The 20,082-nt window shown below is 44.5% G+C and overlaps 1 protein-coding gene across 1 annotated transcript in view; it reads left to right on the top strand.

Annotated features, from left to right (window-relative positions):
- Window positions 1-2,531: 2,531 nt before the first annotated feature.
- The window catches only part of CABLES1 (Cdk5 and Abl enzyme substrate 1), a 162,756-nt gene continuing 145,205 nt past the window's right edge, over window positions 2,532-20,082 (top strand). Inside the window, exon 1 of the mRNA XM_073550842.1 lies at window positions 2,532-3,146. Coding sequence (XP_073406943.1) covers window positions 2,656-3,146 — 491 coding nt within the window. The 5' untranslated portion in view covers window positions 2,532-2,655. The remainder of the gene's footprint in view (window positions 3,147-20,082) is intronic.

Genomic DNA, 20,082 nt, shown 5'->3' with positions numbered 1-20,082 from the left:
AGTGACTTGTGTGTTGTGCAGGCCAAATCGCTAGCAGCAGAAGCAGTTTTTTTGTCTTCTTCCCTGCATAACGCTCTCCCTACAGAATCAGCAGCAACCTCTCCCTATACTAAGATCGGCAGAAGTAAGATGGCGGTCGGCGTGCACGCCCTTTTATACCCCCTGTGACGCCCACCAAAGCAAGCCAATCACTTGCATGCCCTTCTGAAAGATGGTGGTGACCCGTGCCTATGTCATCACGTTGCCCACAGTGTCCGTGGATCCTGATTGGCTGAAAAAGAGCGCAAAACAAACTTTTGAAACGCGACTTTGGCGCGTAAGTCGCCGACCTCGTGGCCGACCTCATCCTAGGGTCGGGTTTCGTTTCATGAAACCCGACTTTGCCAAAAGTCGGCGACTTTTGAATTTTTTCGACCCGTTTCGCTCAACTCTAGTGGTGACCTCAGCACCGTGGGAAAAAGTCAGTCATGAGGTCACCGCACTTCAAGCTCAGGGTCTTCATAGCAGATCACCGTGAAAAATGTGGATTTTTTTTTATGTTTGGTTTATTACAGAAGACGAGGGATTCGGTGGAATTAGGCATTAGGTGAGTATAACTGTGTTTGTTATTTTTGAATAAAAATGGAAAACTGTGTTCTTATTTTTAATAAAAGATTTTATTCTGGCTGTGTTTATTTACCACACAACTATAGGATTAGTAATGGATAGGTGTGTTATAGACGCTTCTCCATTACTAAGCTGTGGGCTTGATGTCACCTGACAATACAAAGGTAACATCAACCCCACAAATATGAACCCCACTTGCCACCGCTAGAGGGCAAGTGGGAAGAGCCGGGCAAAGCACCAGAATTGGCACATCTAATAAATGTGCCTTTTCTGAGCGGCTCCAAGCTGCTATTTTTAGGCTGGGGGGAGAACGCCAGCCCGCAGGTGTCAGCTTTAGCAAGGCTGGTTGTCAAGAATGGGGGGACCCCATGCTGTTTTATAATTTAAATAGTTAAAAAAAACAGCGTGTGGAACCCTCTCTATTACTAAGTCGGGCTTAATGTCACCTTACAATAGAAAGGTGGCATTAACCCCTTATTAACTCCACTTTCCACCGGTACAGGGCAGTGGGAAGAACCGGGCAAAGCTCCAGAATAGATGCGCCTTTTCCGGCCAGCTGGGGGCTGCTGTTTTTAGGCTGGGGGGGGGGGGCAAGATCAATGGCCTCTTACCAGCCTGAGAATATCAGCCCTCAGCTGTCAGCTTTAGTCAGGTTGGTTGTCAAAAATAGGGGGGACCCCATGCCTTTTTTTATTATTATTTACTTAAGTAATTTAAAAAACAGCGTGGGGACCCCTCGATTCTTGAGAACCAACCTAGCTGAAGCTGACAGCTGAGGGCTGCAGCCCCCAGCTGTAGGTTTCGTCTGGTTGGTTCACAAACAGAGGGGGACCCCACGTCGGGTTTTCATTCATTCTCTCCTGCTCGCTGTTGCCGGCAGAGCAGGAGAGAATGACAGCCGCGTTCAGCACCAGCCACAGGGGAATAGCGCTTACAGTAGCGCTTCATCCCTGGCGGCCGTCTGTGAGCACGGAGGACACTGAACTGTTCTCCGTGTGCACGTGTTCAACACTTTTGCGGACCGTGCGCTCCCACAAACACTGACATGTCACTGTGGTTTTCGTCCGTGAAAACACGCTGACATGTGCAGAGACACATTCACTTTAATGTGTCTACATGTGTCAACGTCTCCGATACGTGTGAAAACTGTCACCCCAAGTACCGGAGACACTGACTTGTGAAAGAGGCCTTGTGTAAGGATTAAAGCGATTGAAAGGGGCTCAATAGTCTGAGCCGTGCTACATCACATAATCGCATCATTTCGATGGAGCTGCCGAATAAGAATTTCACATTTTGATTATCTCTAGGGGACTTATCAATTCAGTTCAGTGGGATCTATGTAAATCACGCAGAGCTCGGACCACCAGAACACTTGATGAAGCAAACCCATGAACTATAATAATGGAAGTTCAGATTCAGAGCGGCTCCAACACCGGATTTTCTAAACTGAGTCCCTCCTCCAATTGGTTCTGCTCCACTGATTCTGGAAGTTTTCTTTTTCTTCTGTGCCCCTCTGTTCCAAAGTATGTCCCCCATGTAACACAGACCTTCTCTGTGGCACACCCATGCTTTGATTGGCCGGCATCAGAGGAAAAAAAGCAAATGCCTGCAGAGAAGTCTGGCACACGCCCGCAGAGAAGTCAGGTACACGCCCAGTTGGCTGAGGGGAAAACGTGCATCTTAGGAGGATGGAGGGGCACAGAAATAAAAAAAATAACTGTTCCAGAATCAGTAGCACAGCACCAATAGGAGGAGGGACTCGTTAAAAAAATCCAGAGCAAGGGCGTCTTTAAGAGAATGCGGCACTATTGCTGCATGCCCACACTGTGCGGTATTCCGCCATACAGACCCCTGTGCTGGAGCAGCAGATCTCGGAGCTGATGGCAGAGGACACGAGCACATGGAGGAAGTGGCGGCCCCCGCTGCAGCGCTCACACCGGAGGACGGCTCCTGCGCTCAGGTCCCGCCCCTCCCCAGCACTAACAGGCGCTGCTGCAGCGCTCCTCGCAGGGTGCACGCTGCACCGGGCGCTCCGCTCACACATGCGCCATGGCGGCTGCCAACTGCAGTAATGGGCTCATGATAGGAGGTGCCGTGCAGTCCCCAGGTGTCCGCAGCCTGCGGCACGTCAGGAGGCAGCAGCCGCAGCTCATGGACCCCCGCAGGAGACAGGCTGCTCTCTCCTTCCTCACTAACATTTCTCTGGACGGGCGCCCTCTGCAGGCGATAAGTCAGGCAGGTGCAGCAGAGGACGGCGCTCCGCTACCTGTCACCCCCGTGCACGTCCCGCAGGGTGCTGCCAGCTGGGCCGCTCCACAACTTGTGCCCGTGTGCCCAGCGGAGGAGGACGAGGGTCCGGGGGCAGGACTGGAGCGGGCAGAGGCGGAGGACGCCTTTACTTCTGTGCCCATGGCTTCTGTGACCAGGGGGCGCCTCAACTCCTTCACTTACGGCATTCTGCCAGCTGCCTTCCCCAGGACGTCCTGCCCTGACCCCCTGCAGGGGCTGCTCTCCGGCGCCATGGACATCCCCAGGGCCAGGTGAGGAGGCTTTACGCTCCAGTATTACGTCATCAGCCAGCACTGTGCCAGGTGACATCATACTCCCGGCATGCGTGTGACGTCACCAGTGCAGGGTATTGCTACTTCTTACTGCTGGGTATATATGTATACTATCCTATGGCTGCTGCAGCCGCTGTGTTCAGCCCGGCCATAAGCCTCTGTACAGCAGGGATGTGGGAGCCGACTCTTCAGCCCCCTATGGGGACTATAGGTGACAGTAGGACCGCGGGCAGCGCATCCATACTCTGCAGCAACTCGCCAAACCTTCTCCCCAAGAAGGAAACATTGAGGCTTGTGTTACGGTAACGTCACAAGATTTCACCTCAGCGCTCGCCTGCATGCTGCTGTGTAAGGCAGACTTCACTAAATCCGCAGGTCAAAAGATTTGCATTTTTCCTGCGGATTTAGTGCGTTTTTTGTGCGGTTTTCCCCTGCAGTTTTCCACCTGCTGATTTCTAGAATGGAGCAGGAGGAAAACTGCAGCAAAACCCCACAAAAGAAGTGACATGCTGCAGTTTTCATTCTGCACCAAACCGGCACGGAAAAAAGCGCACCATGAGCACAGCGGATTTTATTTTACATAGAAAAGAATGGCACTGTACATCACATGCAGGTCTGCGGATCCGCACCATGTGCACAGAGCCTAATAATAATTTATATCTATAGTGCCAACATATTCCGCAGCACATTTCAGAGGGGACTTGTACAGACATTACAGTGTAGCAGATACCAAAGGACTGAGGGCCGAGTCACAAGCTTAGGCCTCTTTCACACTTCAGTTTTTTGTGTCAGTTAAAATCCGCCAGAAAGGCGGAAAGCGGATCCGTTCCTAACTGATGTGAACGGATGACACATGATCCGTTTTTTGACGGATCCGCAAAATGAAGAATTTTGAAGGGACCGCTGGCTGGGAAGAGGAGAGAGAGAGAGAAAATTTTGTTTGTCCGCCAGAAAGGATTTCAGGGTTAATTTTCTCCCTGACTTCCTTTCTCTGGGCATGCGCAATGGAAAATGCGGATCCAGCAACCAAAAAAAGTTGCAGGGTCCGTCCAGGCATGCCGGCGGATGCAAAAAATGTGGCGGATCCTCACAAAAACGGTTCCAACAGATGGCTATCCGTCAAGATCCGCCAGTAATGCAACTCAATGGGGAAAAAAACGGATCCTCAAAAAAAAAATGGCGGATCCGTTTTTTTCAAAACCTGGCGGATTTAGACTGATGGTTAAAAACGGAAGTGTGAAAGAGGCCTTACAGTCTCTCTACCTGTCAACATCATAGAGATAAAAAAAAAAACCATGCCACGCGCAGGTTGTAACAAATGAGACCCCACCTTTGCGATTCCCGCTGCTTCTTTTCGAAATCTGCATTTTCCAATGAGGACGGGTAAGACGTATGCGCAGCTGCAGTTAGTGGTTGGCTGCAGCGGTCACATGGCCATAGGGGTTTGGCGTCTGTAAGGCTGTGTGCCCATGATGTGATTTTTAAGCGTTTTTGCCGCGATTTTCGGCACGAAAACGCTGCGAAAACGTTTAAAAATTGTGTACAGAACGCCCCCCATGCATTCCTATGGCATTCCGCACATGCTGTGCTAATGCTGCGCTTTTTTCCGCGGCGGAATCGCATCGCGGAAAAAATCGCAGCATGCTCATTCTTTTGTGCGGAATCGCAAAGCATTGCCGCGATTCCGCACCCATAGGAACGCATGAGAATCGCTTACATCCCGCATGAGGCTATGTCCACCATGCGGGAAGTTAAGCGTCTCATGTGCGGTTGGTACCCACGGTGTGGAGGAGAGGAGACTGTCCTCCAGGCCCTGGGTACCATACCCCTGTAAAAAAAAGAATAAAAAATAATAAAAAATCGGGGTATATTTACCTTCCGACATCCCACGCTGCATTCCCGGCCTAAGCGTTCCCAGTAATGCCTTGCGGCAAGGTCCTGTGATGACGTAGTCTCACGTGACTCTAGCGGTCTCGTGAGATCGCTATAGTAACGCGAGCCCAACGTCATCACAGGTCTCGCAAGGCATTACTGGGAACGCTGAGACCCGGGAATGCAGCGCGGGACGTCGGAAGGTAAATATACCCCGATTTTTTTAAAATTGTTCTTATCATTTTTAACATTCTATCTTTTACTATTGATGCCGCATAGGCGGCCTCAATAGTAAAAACCTGGTCACACTTGTCAAACACTATGTTTGACGAGTGTGACCAACCTGTCAATCACTTTCCAAGCGATGCTTCAAATCGCTTGGAAAGTGCTTGAGAAAATCGCGGTGAAATCGCGTGGAAAAAAACGCGCGATTTCTGGGAAGGAGTCCGTTTTTTAGTGTGCGTTTTAACACGCAACGTGGGCACATAGCCTAAGGCTCGCCATGCACATTAGGTGCCTGATGGCCGAACTATCATTTGGCTATCAGCCAAGCGCTCCTGTGTTTTGTGTGGCAGAGCAGGTGCCAGGACCATCTGGCAGCAGTTTATCTACAGGAGAAGAAAAGGGTCAGGTGATTGAATTCTAAAATGCCAACCCTTCTCTCCTAAACATCATCAATCTGGAGGCACACATTAGGTGGTCTGCCGATCCTGCCAATATCAGCAGGTTCAGGTGACTTTTACCTTTAATATATATATTTATGCATACGTTCTATAAGGCCGAAGTCACACTAAACGTATGAAAAATCTGTCCGATTCTCACTGCCGAGAGTCACAAGAGTGTAGTGCGACTGTCATGCGAGTACAAGCCGATTTTCACACCTAGCATCCAATTTACATCTGAATGCAGTGCGATTGCTATCCGATTGCAATGCGAGTTTAACATGAGCTTTTACGTACAGCAATGCTCTGTCATTTACACATCGATTACAAAGGAAATATTCTTCAAAACACAGACATATATATATATATATATATATATATATATATATATATATATATACATATACTGTGTGTGTGTGTGTGTGTGTGTGTATATATATATATACATACAGTGGGGAAAAAAAGTATTTAGTCAGTCAGCAATATTGCAAGTTCCACCACTTAAAAAGATGAGAGGCGTCTGTAATTTACATCATAGGTAGACCTCAACTATGGGAGACAAACTGAGAAAAAAAAATCCAGAAAATCACATTGTCTGTTTTTTTTTTCATTTTATTTGCATATTATGGTGGAAAATAAGTATTTGGTCAGAAACAAGCAATCAAGATTTCTGGCTCTCACAGACCTGTAACTTCTTCTTTAAGAGTCTCCTCTTTCCTCCACTCATTACCTGTAGTAATGGCACCTGTTTAAACTTGTTATCAGTATAAAAAGACACCTGTGCACACCCTCAAACAGTCTGACTCCAAACTCCACTATGGTGAAGACCAAAGAGCTGTCAAAGGACACCAGAAACAAAATTGTAGCCCTGCACCAGGCTGGGAAGACTGAATCTGCAATAGCCAACCAGCTTGGAGTGAAGAAATCAACTGTGGGAGCAATAATTAGAAAATGGAAGACATACAAGACCACTGATAATCTCCCTCGATCTGGTGCTCCACGCAAAATCCCACCCCGTGGGGTCAGAATGATCACAAGAACGGTGAGCAAAAATCCCAGAACCACGCGGGGGGACCTAGTGAATGAACTGCAGAGAGCTGGGACCAATGTAACAAGGCCTACCATAAGTAACACACTACGCCACCATGGACTCAGATCCTGCAGTGCCAGACGTGTCCCACTGCTTAAGCCTGTACATGTCCGGGCCCGTCTGAAGTTTGCTAGAGAGCATTTGGATGATCCAGAGGAGTTTTGGGAGAATGTCCTATGGTCTGATGAAACCAAACTGGAACTGTTTGGTAGAAACACAACTTGTCGTGTTTGGAGGAAAAAGTTGCATCCATCAAACACCATACCTACTGTAAAGCATGGTGGTGGAAACATCATGCTTTGGGGCTGTTTCTCTGCAAAGGGGCCAGGACGACTGATCCGGGTACATGAAAGAATGAATGGGGCCATGTATCGTGAGATTTTGAGTGCAAACCTCCTTCCATCAGCAAGGGCATTGAAGATGAAACGTGGTTGGGTCTTTCAACATGACAATGATCCAAAGCACACCGCCAGGGCAACGAAGGAGTGGCTTCGTAAGAAGCATTTCAAGGTCCTGGAGTGGCCTAGCCAGTCTCCAGATCTCAACCCTATAGAAAACCTTTGGAGGGAGTTGAAAGTCCGTGTTGCCAAGCGAAAAGCCAAAAACATCACTGCTCTAGAGGAGATCTGCATGGAGGAATGGGCCAACATACCAACAACAGTGTGTGGCAACCTTGTGAAGACTTACAGAAAACGTTTGACCTCTGTCATTGCCAAAAAGGATATATCACAAAGTATTGAGATTAAATTTTGTTTCTGACCAAATACTTATTTTCCACCATAATATGCAAATAAAATTAAAAAAAAAACAGACAATGTGATTTTCTGGATTTTTTTTTTCTCCGTTTGTCTCCCATAGTTGAGGTCTACCTATGATGTAAATTACAGATGCCTCTCATCTTTTTAAGTGGTGGAACTTGCACTATTGCTGACTGACTAAATACTTTTTTTCCCCACTGTATATAGCCGGCAATTCATGTGCCGTGTACTGTAAACTCACTGTAAGAGCCGAAAGGATAGAAGATATGGATTACATACAATAAATACACATAGAATAGATACACTGATGTCAGTGACAAATACAATTATTACAGTGTGTGTGCAGCTTACTGTACATGTATTTAATTAATAAAAGATTATTTTGGGGGGGAAAAATGGCGTGGGCTCCCATGCAATTTTCATAACCAGATGAGGGAAAGCCGACGGCTGGGGGCCAATGCTTATAGCCTGGGAAGGGGATAATACCCATGGAGCTTTCCAGGCTATTAATAGCTTACAGCTGTATAATTAGCATTTACTGGCTATTAAAACGAAGGACCCTTAAAAAAAAAAAAAAAAAAAATGATGTAGGGTCCCCCTATAATTAATAACCAGCAAAGGCTATGCAGACAGCTGCAGGCTGATATTAATAGCCTAGGAAGGGGCCATGGACACTGCCCCTCCCCCCAGGCTAAAAACATCAGTACTCAGCAGACCCAGAAAAGGCACATCTCTAAGATGTGCCAATTCTGGCAGTTAGCCTTGCTCTTCCCACTTGACCTGTAGCGGTGGCAAGTGGGGTGATAGTTGGGGGGTTGATATCTTTGTATTGTCAGGTGACATCAAGCCCAGAGGTTAGTAATGGAGAGGCGTCAATAAGACTCCCCCATTACTAACCCCAAAGTCACATTATAAAAAAATACAGACACCCAGAAAAAGGTCCTTTAATTGAAAGAATGACAGACTCCTTTAATAATCTTAATAAAACCATGTTTATGACCTCGCCTATTCCCCCGATTCCTTCATCATCCGCAAAACAGGTGAAAAAACAAACAACAGTATTCCTCACCTTTCCGCAGAGATGCTTTTAATCCATTTGGTCGAGCTCTGCTACATCTAGATCGCAGGCTACATGGTTGCATGATGCGTCCATGGAGCATGTCACCAAGTAGACACTGAGCACTGTGTGCTCTGTGTCGCCCTGTGAACTGCTATTCCCTGTCTAAGGGCACCACAAGCGTGAGAAAGTTCTCCTGCTTGCGGTGCCATCAGAGTGGTCCCGGGTATTCACAGCCGGTGAAGTGAGTTAGTTGGCTGTGAACTCGCAGGACCTGTCTGACGGCACCGCAAACAGAACTTCCTCACGCTCGCAGGAAGACAGAGCACACGGTGCTCAGTGTCTACTAGAAGACAGGCTGTATGGACGCATCATGCAACCATGCAGCCTGCCATCTAGAGCTGGACCCGGGACAAATGGATTAATAGCATCTCTGTGGAAAGGTGAGGATTACTGTTGTTTGTATTTTTACCTCTTTTGCAGATGATGAGGGCATCGGTGGAATAGGCGGGGTTGTAAGTATGCTTTAATTAAGATTATTAAAGAAGTCTGTCATTCTTTCAGTTAAAGGACTTTTTTTTTCTGGGTGTGTGTTTTCTTACAATGTGACTATGGGGTTAGTAATGGGGGCGTCTTACTGAGGTGGCCGAGAGCTGATTTTTTTTAGCCTGGGGAAGGCCAGTATCCATGGCCCATTCATAGGCTATTAATATCATTACGGTAAAGTAACACGGGCGCTACCTATCCAAAAAACTCAGATGCAGCTGGTGAAGAGACAGGACTGTGTCGGCTCCTGTTATAAAGTCTGAACGAACCGTATATTTGTGTGATTCACCGCGCTATGCTGAGCAGATGTGTATAAAAAAAAAAAAAAAAAAAAAGGGGAAATAAATATTTAACAGCAGTTATACTTACTTAAAAATGAAGTTGATGTAGAATATTCTGTGTAAGTTGAGATGTCTACGTGGTAAGTAGTTTGCAGGTTATCTGATGGTAGAGATCTCGTTTTTGATAGCTGCTGATGCTATTGGAACAATGATATATTAAGGTACCAATAAAACATACAAAAGGTGACACCACTCCTTGCATGTCCACCATACTCACTGGTTGTATCTTAACGTTTATATTCTCTTCGGGGTGTTCCCTTTATGGTGGATCAATTGATACAATACTAAATATGAAGAGAATTTCAATTACTAGCAGTGACCACAACCTTGATATTCAGTCCCAGTTCCTGGGGTACATATGCACTTACTTGTGCTAGATTTGTTATGCTACCCAGGTGTAAATCCTGATAGACTCTCTATAATGGTCTTTGTTGGCTTTATTTAGAACCAGTGCGGGGACGATATCCACTGTTGAAAAAATGACAAAGTGCTGGGTAAGGAGGGATCCACTAAACCCACAAATAGTGCTAGCGTTCCAGTAGCCAGTTAGTCCTGGTAGGACTTCTATGCACTTACTTCTGGTAATTGCTCTGTCGCAGTCTGGCTGAGGCAACGGCTGCTGATAGAGTGATAAGCGATGCAGTGTTAGGCCTCTTTCACACTTCAGTTTTCTACAATCAGTCACAATCCGCCAGGTTTTGAAAAAAACGGATCCGCAATTTTCTTTTGAGGATCCGTTTTTTTCCCCATTGACTTCCATTAATGGCGGATTGTGACGGATTGCCGTCCGTTGCATCCGTTTTTTTTGCGGATCCGCCAAAAGTTGCTGTCCGTCACCATCCTCAAAGATTTCAAAACGGAGCTTGCAACGTTTTTTTCTCAGGCGGATCCTCCAGAAACTCATTTAACCAGAAATTCTTTCTGGGTGCCGGACAAAAAAATTCATTCTCTCTCTTTCATTTTCATTCTCTCTCTTTCATTTTCATTCTCTCTCTCTCTTTCATTTTCATTCTCTCTCTCTCTTTCATTTTCATTCTCTCTCTTTCATTTTCATTCTCTCTCTCTCTTTCATTTTCATTCTCTCTCTCTTTCTCTCTCTCTCTCTCTCTCTCTCTCTCTCTTCCTTTAAAATTCTTAATTTGTCGGATCCGTCAAAAAAATGGATGGGTGGCATCCGTTGTCATCAGTACTACAACGGATCCGCCATCCGTCCTTTTGGCGGATTATGACTGATGCAAAAAAACTGAAGTGTGAAAGAGGCCTAAGGAGGGACGAAGCCCTGACGAAGAGGGAAGCCCCCTCGAAACATGTTGGTTTGAGCCTCTCGTGCACCTGTCCTCCTCCCTGCCTGTGACGTCACAGTAGCTCCGCCCCCCCACTCTCGCCGCGTCCTCGTCAATACTTCCGGCCGGAGTACACGAGGTGCTGGCGTCTACCCGCTCCCCTACTACACGCTGCATAGCTTATCGCTCCATCAGCAGCCGCTGCCTCAGCCAGAGCCGCTGCCTCAGCTAGATTGCGCCAGAGCAATCACCAGAAGTAAGTGCATAGAAGTCCTATTAGGACTAACTGATTATTGGAACGCTAGCATAATTAGGGTATCTAGTGGATCCCTCCTTACACTGCATCTCTTATCACTCTATCAGCAGCCGTTGCCTCAGCCAGACTGCGACAGAGCAATTACCAGAAGTAAGTGCATAGAAGTCCTACCAGGACTAACTGGCTACTGGAACGCTAGCACTATTTGTGGGTTTAGTGGATCCCTCCTTACCCAGCACTTTGTCATTTTTTTCAACAGTGGATATCGTCCCTGCACTGGCTCTAAATAAAGCCAACAAAGACCATTATAGAGAGTCTATCAGGATTTACACCTGGGTAGCATAACAAATCTAGCACAAGTGCATATGTACCCCAGGAACTGGGACTGAATATCAAGGTTGTGGTCACTGCTAGTAATTGAAATTCTCTTCATATTTAGTATTGTATCAATTGATCCACCATAAAGGGAACACCCCGAAGAGAATATAAACGTTAAGATACAACCAGTGAGTATGGTGGACATGCAAGGAGTGGTGTGACCTTTTGTATGTTTTATTGGTACCTTAATATATCATTGTTCCAATAGCATCAGCAGCTATCAAAAACGAGATCTCTACTATCAGATAACCTGCAAACTACTTACCACGTAGACATCTCAACTTACACAGAATATTCTACATCAACTTCATTTTTAAGTATGTATAACTGCTGTTAAATATTTATTTCCCCCTTTTTTTTTTTTTTTTTATACATCTGCTCAGCATAGCGCGGTGAATCACACAAATATACGGCTATTAATATCAGCCCGCAGCTGTCTGCATAGCCTTTGCTGGTTATTAATTGTAGGGGGACCCAACGTAATTTTTTTAGTTTAGGGTCCCCCATTTTAATAGCCAGAAAAGGCTACTTATACAGCTGTGAGCTGATATTAATAGCCTTGGAAGCTCTATGGGTATTGCCCCCTTCCCAGGCTTTAAATATCTGCCTTCAGCCGTCGCCTTTCCCTCTGCTGGTTACAATATTTTTGTTTTTCCGAAAAATAGTCTATAATAATAATTAAATAAATGTCCATTAATTTGCACACACACTGTACTAATTGTATTTGTCACTGACATCTATATACGGTACAAACCAAAAGTTTGGACACACCTTCTCATTCAAAGAGTTTTCTTTATTTTCATGACTATGAATATTGTAAATTTACTCTGAAGGCATAAAAACTATGAATTAACACATGTTGAATTATATAATTAACAAAAAAGTGTGAAACAACTGAAACTATGTCTTATATTCTAGGTTCTTCAAAGTAGCCTCCTTTTGCTTTGATTACTGCTTTGCACACTCTTGGCATTCTCGTGATGAGCATCAAGAGGTAGTCACCGGAAATGGTCTTCCAACAGTCTTGAAGGAGTTCCCAGAGATGCTTAGCACTTGTTGGCCCTTTTGCCTTCACTCTCTGGTACAGCTCACCCCAAACCATCTCGATTGGGTTCAGGTCTGGTGACTGTGGAGGCCAGGTCATCTGGTGTAGCACCCCATCACTCTCCTTCTTGGTCAAATAGCCCTTACACAGCCTGGAGGTGTGTTTGGGGTCATTGTCCTGTTGAAAAATAAATGATGGTCCAACTAAACGCAAACAAGATGGAATAGCATGCCGCTTCAAGATGCTGTGGTAGCCATGCTCGTTCAGTATGCCTTCAGTTTTGAATAAATCCCCAACAGTGTCACCAGCAAAGCACCCCCACACCATCACACCTCCTCCTCCATGCTTCACGTTGGGGAACCAGGTACTTAGAGTCCATCCGTTCACCTTTTCTGCGTCGCACAAAGACACGGTGGTTGGAACCAAAGATCTCAAATTTGGACTCATCAGAACAAAACACAGATTTCCACTGGTCTAATGTCCATTCCATGTGTTCTTTAGCCGAAACAAGTCTCTTCTGCTTGTTGCCTGTCCTTAACAGTGGTTTCCTAGCAGCTATTTTACAATGAAGGCCTGCTGCACAAAGTTGTTGTGGGGATGTGTCTGCTGCTAGAACTCTGTGTGGCACTGACTTGGTCTCTAATCTGAGCTGCTGTTAACCTGCGATTTCTGAGGCTGGTGACTCGGATGAACTTATCCTCCGCAGCAGAGGTGACTCTTGGTCTTCTTTTCCTGGGGCGGTCCTCATGTGAGCCAGTTTCTTTGTTGCACTTGATGGTTTTTGCCACTGCACTTGGATACACTTTCAAAGTTTTCCCAATTTTTCGGACTGACCTTCATTTCTTAAAGTAATGATAGCCACTCGTTTTTCTTTACTTGGCTGCTTTTTTCTTGCCATAATACAAATTCTAACAGTCTATTCAGTAGGACTATCAGACTAGACACAACTGATGGTCCCAACCCCATTTATAAGGCAAGAAATCCCACTTATTAAACCTGACAGGGCACACCTGTGAAGTGAAAACCATTTCCGGTGACTACCTCTTGAAGCTCATCAAGAGAATGCCAAGAGTGTGCAAAGCAGTAGTCAAAGCAAAAGGTGGCTACTTTGAAGAACCTAGAATATAAGACATACAGTATTTTCAGTTGTTTCACACTTTTTTGCTAATTATATAATTCCACATGTGTTAATTCATAGTTTTGATGCCTTCAGAGTGAATCTACAATTTTCATAGTCTTGAAAATAAAGAAAACTCTTTGAATGAGAAGGTGTGTCCAAATTTTTGGTCTGTACTGTACGTGGCAAAAAAAAAAAATGGGCAAGCAAAGGCTAGGCTTTGGGCTGATATTAATAGCCAGGAAAGGAGCCATGGATATTGGCCCCCTCCCAGACTAAGAACGTCAGCCCTCAGCCGCCCCAGAAATGGTGCATCGATTAGATGTGCCAATTCTGACGCTTAGCCTCTGCTCTTGCCCGGGTGTGGTGGCAAGTGGTGTAATAGTATTGGAGTCGATGTCAGTTTTGTAATGTCAGCCAACATCAAGTCCAGGCATTAGTAATGGAGAGGCATTTATAAGCCACCCCCATTACTAACTCCATAGTCAGATGTAATAAAGACAATCCTTTATTTGAAATAAAGTCCCCAATCCTCTTTTACCCATTTATTAATATCCAAGGAAATCCTTATCTTTCCGCTGATAATTGATTTGTCCTGTGATGAGCCCAACTCGACTACATATGGATGCTTTGCTGAACGGTCAAATAGAATGCGACCGCTCAGCCCAGTATGAACTCCAGTCACCTTGCTGATGTTGGCACTGAAGCTGCGTTGTTCATGTGCAGCTCAGTGTCTCCTGGGTGATGAGCGGAGTAGTCGCTTTTTATGTTACCGCTCAGCAAAGCATTCAGATGTAGCCGACGAGTTGGGCTTGTCGCTGGATTATTGGCAGACTGGTGAGGATTTCTTTGTTTTTTTTTAAATTTTTCTTCAGATATTAATAAATGAGTAAGAGGGTCTGGGAGTTTGTATTTCAAATAACCAACTTTACTATGTATTTGTCTTTGTTACATTTGACTATGAGGTTAGTAATGGTGGTGTCTTATAGACTCCTTTCTATTTACTAACCCATGGGCTTGATGCCAACTGACATTACAAAGCTGACATCAATCGCAATACTATTACCTCATTTGCCACTGCACCAGAATTAGCACATCTTATGTATGCACCATTTCTGGGGTGGCTGATAGCTGATTCTCTTAGTCTGAGGGGAGTCCAATATCCATGCCCCCTTCCGAGGCTATTAGTATCAGCCAGCAGCTGTCTGCTTAGCCTTTGCTGATTATTAATAGTAAGGGGGCACTGCATAATTTTTTTTTCAAAGGGTCACCCTGTGTTAATATCCAGTAAAGGCTAAATAGACAGCTGTGAGCTGATATTTATATCCTGGAAAGCTCCATGTTTATTATAGGGGCAGCACGGTGGCTCAGTAGATAGCACTTCAGCCTTGCAGCGCTGGAGTCCTGGATTAGAATCCCACCAAGGATAACATCTGCAAGTAGTTTGTATATTCTCCCTGTGTTTGTGTGGGTTTCCTCTGGGCACTCCGGTTTCCTCCCACATTTCAAAGACATACTGATAGAGAATTTAGATTGTGAGCCCCATCGGGGACAGTGATGATAATGTGTGCAAACTGTAAAGCGCTGTGGAATATGTTAGCGCTATATAAAAATAAAGATTATTATTATTATTACCCCCTTCCCAGACTATAAACATCATGTTGGCTTTCCCTCAGCTGGTTAAAAAAAATATGGGGGACCCCACTGCATTTTTTTTTTTCTTGTATTCTATTCTGACGGTTCATGCTTTTGAATTTACTGTTCTTGGCTGATGAAATGTCAGGTTTCCTATCAGATGGGTGTGTTAGGCTCTGTGCACACAGTGCGGATTTTGCTGCGGATTTGTCGCTGCGGATCTGCAGAAGAACTGTAGGTGATGTACAGTACCATTATAGCCTATGTAAAAAAAAAAAAATGCTGTGCACATGCTGCGGATTTTTCTGCACGGTTTTTCTGCAGAAAAAAAAAAGCAGCATGTCCCTTCTTTTGTGCGGTTTTGCTGCAGTTTTCCACCTGCTCCATTCTACAAATCCGCAGGTGGAAAACCGCAGTGAAAAAACGCACAAAAACCGCAGTAAAACCGCAAAAAAAGGAAGAAATCCGCAGGAAAAATGCAGGTCATTTGACCTGCGGATTTAGTAAAATCTGCACGGAAAAATCCACGGGAGGATCCGCACCATGTGCACATAGCCTAACAGTCGCACGTCACACACATGGCCTGTGTTTGTTTTTTTTTCCTCTCGCATCCAGGACTGCAACCAGGAATTTCAGGGTCCCATACTGGCAACATTTTCAGGCCCCCTTGAGACTCCACCCAGGCTTCACCTCAGCCCTGCCTCCACCCCTCGATCCTTTCACAGACCCACCACCCACTCTTGAAAAAACTTCCACTTCTGCATCACGTCCTCATCAATCACACATAGATCCCATCTAATACCACATCACATACATTGCCAGCAGCTTTTGTTTTGGCCAAAAGATATTTTTAATGCGCCACTATGACAAGGAGACTCTTTTGGCTGCTGTAATCTATTTGTTAAAATGTCCAATACTTTTTAGCTATATCTTTATTTATTTCTCAATTTTTAAAATGACCAACAATACCACATACAAGGGACAAATACCACCACACCATGACTGATCACATATTACCACCACATAGTGACCGAATAATACCATGTACTGTACAAGGACCACCATACTGTGGCCAGACCACATATTAATACCACATACAAGGAACAAATAACACCTAACAATGACCAGATCACATATTACCACTATGTAGTGACTGAATAATGCTACAGTACTAATCATTAATAAAAAACACCATACTAATATTACCATAAGTGCCACTGAAGAGCTCTGTACATAGTATACAGTGTCAGTGTACAGTTAATACAATGATCACCAATGACATACACAGGAGCTCTGTAATGTAGTGTCAGTGTACAGGTAATACAGGGATCATTGGTGACATTATACAGAGGAGCTCTGTATATAATTTACAGTGTATAGTACAGTGTATAGACTCACCGGTGACATCTCTAGTTGAAGTCCTTCATCTTCTCTTTTCTTCTTCATCCAGCAGAGACCACCATTACTTCTTCCAGCGAGGACTGGTCTCTGCAGAAACTAACAGTTATCTAGAGCACCGCTTGCAGAACACACTACTTAGGAAAAAAATAACGTCTACACTACACTAGATGAAGAAAGTGTCACATAGTGTTGCTCTGCACAGTACCAGCCCCCCATTGAAAATAGTATCCTCAAAAATAAAACATCACTGCAGTAATAATATCCCTTAATTGACCCTTACAGTAATAATATCCCCCATCCTGGCACCCTTGTGTCCCGTTCCTGTCTCCAACCATATGTTCTCTCATTCTGCCTCCTTATGATGTCAGATTCTGCCCCATCTGTGTCCTGTGATCCTGTCCAATCTGTCTCCATCCTGCCCCATGATACTGCCCCATCTGTCTCCATCCTGCCCCATGTGTCTCCATTCTCCCCCATCTGTCTCCATCTCACTGGAAAATGCTTATGATCTTTTACATGTTATTCACTCCTGATGTATAAAACAAAAGATGACAATACTGATTGAATGGATTTTTTTTTCTATGAAAATCAGATGATTTTTTTTTTATCTGTGGTCATGTGGAGTTTGTTTTTTAAATGATAATGTTGAAGTTACATTTTCTTCTGTTTGTAGATTTTCCTTTAAGTTTTATCACATGAACAACGTCTTGCTTTTCATCCTCGCTGGGAAAGTGCCAAGTGATTTCACTGTTCAGTAGGACATATGAGGGGGCACGCAGTGACCTGTGACCCACTCTGCAGATGAAGCAGCTCATTACAAGAGCTGTGCACTCCAAGAAACCGCAGCGCCATCTTCATTTGTTGATTTACATGCTCCGTAGGTCATAAATCATTTGCTTCCTTTAAACCTATCTGGTTTTGTCACTTCAGCAGTTATGAAAAGCAGATTTCAGTAAATATGCTGCTCTGAGCAAAGGCGAAAGTTACAGTAATATCATTAATTTTGTAAAACTCAGTGACTATATATATATATATATATATATATATATATATATATATATATATATATATATATATACAGTACAGACCAAAAGTTTGGACACACCCTCTCAATCAAAGAGTTTTCTTTATTTTCATGACTATGAAAATTGTAGATTCACTCTGAAGGCATCAAAACTGTGAATTAACACGTGTGGAATTATAGAATTAACAAAAAGTGTGAAGCAACTGAAAATATGTCTTATATTCTAGGTTCTTCAAAGTAGCCTCCTTTTGCTTTGATTACTGCTTTGCACACTCTTGGCATTCTCTTGATGAGCTTCAAGAGGTAGTCACCGGAAATGGTTTTCACTTGACAGGTGTTCCCTGTCAGGTTTAATAAGAGGGATTTCTTGCCTTATAAATGGGGTTGGGACCATCAGTTGTGTTGTGCAGAAGTCTGGTGGATACACAGCTGATAGTCCTACTGAATAGACTGTTAGAATTTGTATTATGGCAAGAAAAAAGCAGCTAAGTAAAGAAAAACGAGTGGCCATCATTACTTTAAGAAATGAAGGTCAGTCAGACCGAAAAATTGGGAAAACTTTGAAAGTGTCCCCAAGTGCAGTGGCAAAAACCATCAAGCGCAACAAAGAAACTGGCTCACATGAGGACCGCCCCAGGAAAGGAAGACCAAGAGTCACCTCTGCTGCGGAGGATAAGTTCATCCGAGTCACCAGCCTCAGAAATCGCAGGTTAACAGCAGCTCAGATTAGAGACCAGGTCAGTGCCACACAGCGTTCTAGCAGCAGACACATCTCTGCAACAACTGTTAAGAGGAGACTTTGTGCAGCAGGCCTTCATGGTAAAATAGCTGCTAGGAAACCACTGCTAAGGACAGGCAACAAGCAGAAGAGACTTGTTTTGGCTAAAGAACACAAGGAATGGACATTAGACCAGTGGAAATCTGTGCTTTGGTCTGATGAGTCCAAATTTGAGATCTTTGGTTCCAACTACCGTGTCTTTGTGCGGCGCAGAAAAGGTGAACGGATGGACTCTACATGCCTGGTTCCCACCGTGAAGCATGGAGGAGAAGGTGTGATGATGTGGGGGTGCTTTGCTGGTGACACTGTTGGGGATTTATTCAAAATTGAAGGTATCCTGAACCAGCATGGCTACCACAGCATCTTGAAGCGGCATGCTATTCCATCCGCTTTGCGTTTAGTTGGACCATCATTTATTTTTCAACAGGACAGTGACTCCAAACACACCTCTAGGCTGTGTAAGGGCTATTTGACCAAGAAGTAGAGTGATGGGGTGCTACGCCAGATGACCTGGCCTCCACAGTCACCAGACCTGAACTCAATCGTGATGATTTGGGGTGAGCTGGACCGCAGAGTGAAGGCAAAAGGGCCAACAAGTGCTAAGCATCTCTGGGAACTCCTTCAAGACTGTTGGAAGACCATTTCCGGTGACTACCTCTTGAAGCGCATCAAAAGAATGCCAAGAGTGTGCAAAGCAGTAATCAAAGCAAAAGGTGGCTACTTTGAAGAACCTAGAATATAAGAAATATTTTCAGTTGTTTCACACTTTTTTGTTAATTATATAATTCCACATGTGTTAATTCATAGTTTTGATGCCTTCAGAGTGAATCTACAATTTTCATAGTCTTGAAAATAAAGAAAACACTTTGAATGAGAAGGTGGGTCCAAACTTTTGGTCTGTACTGTGTGTGTGTGTGTGTGTGTGTGTGTATATATATATATATATATATATATATATATATATATATATATATATTGTTGACCTGTCCATATGTGGCTTCTCATAGTAAGACCTTGTATACTGCTGTCATTGGGTAACTTAGTTTACCAAATTTGTGATTCTCGTTTAGCCCCTTTAGTCGTATTAGTGGCAGCACTGGATATCATTCAGGAGCCGTGATTTTAAAAGTGTAGAAGTGGTAAGATTTCCTGATTTGTAGTGTTCAGAGTAGATTATCTTGATAATGGGATCACACCTAGTAAATGGTAGTGCCAATACAGAAATTGGCCATAAAGTTGTGTCACCCATGTAGTGACCATGTCAGGGGCGGACATATCAGTGGTGCAATCTGTGCAGCCGCACAGGGGCCCGAGAGGTAAAAGGGCCCCAAATCTGGAGGAAGTGTGCATTATGATGAGTTATGCGACTGCGAAGGGCACATACACTGTTCTTGCACAGGGGCCTCTTTCTGTCTGTAGTCGCCAGTGGAACATGTTAATACGTAGCTGACACCACTACAAGTAACACAGGGTATTTGTACACATTCAGGATTTGCAGAGCGAATTCTGCACAACAAATCTGTAGCAATTTACAGAACAAGTTAATGGTGATTTCAAAACCCCATTCACACATAGCAGAACAAATCTTGGCAAAAATTAGAGCGTTCTGCTGTTTTTCATATCTTCCATGTGCTTATTGTTGTTTACCTTGCACAATACAATGCTTCTTAAT

The sequence above is a fragment of the Dendrobates tinctorius genome, unplaced genomic scaffold (assembly GCF_039654945.1).
Source record: "Dendrobates tinctorius isolate UK_male_01 unplaced genomic scaffold, ASM3965494v1 ptg000171l, whole genome shotgun sequence".
Taxonomy (NCBI): domain Eukaryota; kingdom Metazoa; phylum Chordata; class Amphibia; order Anura; family Dendrobatidae; genus Dendrobates; species Dendrobates tinctorius.
The sequence above is the reverse complement of the archived record's forward strand: the minus strand, read 5'-3'. Positions and strand labels throughout refer to the sequence as shown.